We start from the raw sequence: 3808 nt of genomic DNA on the forward strand, positions 1-3808 counted from the left end.
GTGTGTGATTGATTGATGATATCAGTGTAGTGGAAACTTCTTTAGAAGTCGTCTCTTCTCCGAGATCTTGAATCCTAACCATTAGTTTGTGTTCCCACGAGGTCTAATTCACTCCCAATTTAATGTGGTCAAAAAAGCTACTTTTCTCGCTTCTCTCAACGGTCAAAATTCTAGAGTTAGTCATGATTCTTAGTTCAATATTTGCTGCAAATCCACTTATGAGGGACGACTTTCTTGTCAAGGCTTCCACCTTAATAAGAAAGAGATTTGCATAACTTCAAAAGAAATCCTCTTAGGCTATATACATCATGAAAAATATGATTTTGTGTTTTCTGAAAGTTGTTTGCAACGTGTTGCTCACCAGCGTCTTATGAGAGCGTTGGAATAATACTTTTCTCTAATAATAAGTCACTTTATGTATGTATTTCTCGATTTGCCTCAAAAGTTCTTTGTTCCTTACAATCCATATTGTCCACCAAGTAACTTGAGAAATTTTCCCAATTATTTAGTGCTTTCTTGTTGAGACCATCACTTCTGCAGCAACACAAACATTCAAGAATGAAGTGAGATGGCAAACATCTTCAGGTTTCACTTCTCAAAGGGAACGTGTGCTAGAGAGTTGCGGTTCTTTGTTTCTGGAGATTGTATTGAGTGAAGCAGGCCTCCACACTGGCCAAGAGAAACAGAATACCTTCAAGGGTGCTTAATTGTACCAAATCCTCCTCCAAGGCCAAAAGTTATTGTTGCACAATGTCAGTAATTTGTAGAAAGACTTGACTAAAACAAAGACCATTAGAGTGGCCCTATTGTTTAATGGTCTTCCTTATGCAGATCCTAAACAGTAGTGGTAACTAGTTGCAACAGGTAGTATGATCTTTCAATTTCCCAGTCATGTGCCTTTCTTCTGAGAAAAAGATCCCATATCTGATCAGAAAACAATCAGCAATTGTGCAACAATATTGCGTAGTGAAGAAATACTATTAAGGTTTCGAAATTGTCCTAACCAATGCGAAGCATCTTCTCAAAATTCTGATCTTACTGCCACTACCAACCAGAAAACCAAGAATTGCCTCAAATTTACAACAATATGATTGTATACACTTCAATACTCCACTGTCATGAGGAGCATTTAACTTTGGTGTACCAAGGAATCTGTCGTATGAACTTATCAACTACAATTCTCCTCTAAAGTGCAGTTTCCTCTTTGTTACACTTGCAGTGCTGTTTCATGAAGTCTTTCAATATAATACTTATCTTCTTAGTACAGAATGTGGGTAATCTAACAACCTAGCCATTGAAGGCTTCAGCAGCTCTTTAAGTTTATTTATTTGAATTACTTAACTCCAAATCCAACAATTGTTAATACTATCTGATTTCATAAGCCACAAGAAGTAATAATCTTAAATATAAAGGCACATGCTAAAATGATAATTGTAATATTCTATCATCCAAGATAAAGAATAAACTAAAAAGTTGCACCAATGACCCAGATCCTCCATCTAAAAAGTCAAAACTGATCAATCACCATGACCATACATGATCCTTTAGAACATTAAATATCAATAAAGAATGTGGGCTAGAGGTCCTGCATCTTAGCTATTGGTGCAAAAATGGCCTTTGACATTGCTCGCAATTGTAAAGAGAATCTAAGCTAAACTTTAAAGAAAGCATCATTTCACTTTTTTGATGCTGTGATTCCACAAAATTAACATCTAGAAAAAAGCAGCAGTTAACCATTTCAAGAACCAAGAAATGAGAAAAGGAAAATGTAAATTCGAAACAAGGGGTTTCATTGATTGATAATAGAAGAAAAACTAACAACATCTAAACAGTAGTTCCAACTAAATTCCTTTTAAATATCCCAGACGGACAATCAGAATTACATACATAGAACATCCAAAAAAAATAAGACAGCAAATAAATCTAAGCCTTCTTAGGAGATTTGCCAGCTTTGGATGGAGATTTAGGCTCCTTCCCAGCCTTTTCACCACCAGTTTTCTTAGGCAACAAAATAGGGTTAATGTTAGGAAGAACACCGCCATGTGCAATTGTCACACCAGCAAGCAGCTTTCCTAACTCTTCATCATTCCTCACAGCTAAAAGCAAATGCCTCGGAATAATTCTGTTCTTCTTGTTGTCACGAGCAGCATTTCCAGCCAACTCCAACACCTATAATGACCAAACAAATCACAACTTATAAGCTCAAGATTTGAAAGAAATCCAATATAATTTTCACCATGTAGAAGCAAAAATATACTGATCAATCACAACTCTATTTTTCCTCACAATTTTTCACTTTATTTGCAAATAAGCATTTGGCCATGAAATTTGAAGTTACATTTGGAATTTGGAAAACATGTAAAAAAAACTATTTCACCTTTGCACATACAACCAACCAATTTTTTTTAATTATTATTATTATTGCAAAAACTATAACAAAACACAAATCCAACTTCAAAAATCCCAAATAAATTGAAGAATATTTGGTTTCTATGGCCAAACGCCTACTAAGAAAAAACTAGGCTAAACCAGGTAATTAAGGAAAACCTAGGCTACACCAGGTAACTAAGACAAATCTAAGCCAGACCAGATAATTAAGCAAAAACTGGGCTAAACCGGGTAAATATTCTTTTCCCAAATCGACATAGAAGTGAATTTCCCTATTCTATAAGCAGGCTATTTTCATTTTTATTTTTAAAAAGGGACAAAAAAAAAAACATCAAGGAAACCCTAGATCCTAATTGAACCCCAAAAATTACCAAGCATAATAAAACGGTAACAAATTAAAAGTTTTACCTCAGCAGCCAAATATTCAAGAACAGCAGCCAAATAAACCGGGGCACCAGTGCCAACACGTTGAGCATATCTTCCTTTTTTCAAGTAACGCCCAATTCTACCAACCGGAAACTGTAAACCGGCTCTAACAGACCGGGTTACCGGCTTCTTCTTTGGACCGCCACCTCTTCTTCCAGCTGCACCTTTCTTCACTTTTCCTGTAGACTCCATTTTGAAGATGACAACAACAACAACCTAAGGTTTAGACAAAAACGGTTGAGTGAAAGAAATGATGATGTATGGATTGGAATCTTAAGGATGGTTTTTATAGAGATGTTTGGGTTGTCAATTGGTTACTCGGATGGATGTTGGTGGCCGTTGGATTGGCATTTAATCTACGGTGGAAATTGTATGGAGAGCTATCCGTGTCGTTTTAAATGGACCAATAGGAAGTGGACCGTGATTTTGAATTTTGTGACATGTGAAATTATTTACGCCCTTCTCCCGCCTGAATAAAATTCATTATTCTTAAATTCTTCTTTCACCCACATATTTTTCAAATGTTTAAAGCAAAAAACAAATTTAGATTCCAAATTTCAAGTTTCACTAAGTAGGCGTTTGTACATGCAATTTCATCTCATGAGATGAAATCTCAAATCATCCAAAAAGGCATGATTTGGGATTTCAAATCATAATTTTAAAAAATATAAATATAAAATTTGACCCATACATTTATATTTTGTAAAAGGGAAAAGGACTGATTTACCTCTACTTTCAAAAAAGGTTCATATTTACCCCTCGTTATCTTTTATCGATACATTTATCCCTTTACAATAGTTGAAATATTTGCCCTATTTTAACGGAGGGGTAAATATGACCTTTTCAGTAAAAAATCGAGGCCTAAAAATAAAACACCCTAAAGTTTCCAAACAAAACTTACTTGTACCTTTTCAACCCCCTAAAATGACCGTCATACATATTGAGCCTATTGTTTGTATAAAAATATTGGCGACCCATAAGTTGGTATAGCAAA

At 35.1% G+C, this 3808-nt stretch overlaps 1 protein-coding gene across 1 annotated transcript; it reads right to left on the reverse strand.

The window, feature by feature from the left end:
- Positions 1-1769: 1769 nt before the first annotated feature.
- On the reverse strand, positions 1770-3078 carry LOC132065717 (histone H2A). Its single transcript, XM_059459235.1, has 2 exons — positions 2797-3078; positions 1770-2169 (listed from the first exon to the last, which is right to left on the reverse strand). Exons 1-2 carry the CDS (start codon positions 3004-3006, stop codon positions 1924-1926), a joined length of 456 nt encoding a protein of 151 aa, XP_059315218.1. The 5' UTR covers positions 3007-3078; the 3' UTR covers positions 1770-1923.
- Between the last annotated feature and the right edge of the window lie 730 nt (positions 3079-3808).

This window comes from Lycium ferocissimum, chromosome 7 (assembly GCF_029784015.1).
Source record: "Lycium ferocissimum isolate CSIRO_LF1 chromosome 7, AGI_CSIRO_Lferr_CH_V1, whole genome shotgun sequence".
NCBI lineage: Eukaryota > Viridiplantae > Streptophyta > Magnoliopsida > Solanales > Solanaceae > Lycium > Lycium ferocissimum.

What these genes read in the sequence shown, in the direction of transcription:
- LOC132065717 (XM_059459235.1), bottom strand. Translation starts at nt 3,006, where the DNA reads ATGGAGTCTACAGGAAAAGTGAAGAAAGGTGCAGCTGGAAGAAGAGGT. An exon ending in TTGAATATTTGGCTGCTGAG is followed by an intron (nt 2,170 to 2,796) that starts GTAAAACTTTTA and finishes TGGTCATTATAG; the next exon opens with GTGTTGGAGTTGGCTGGAAA.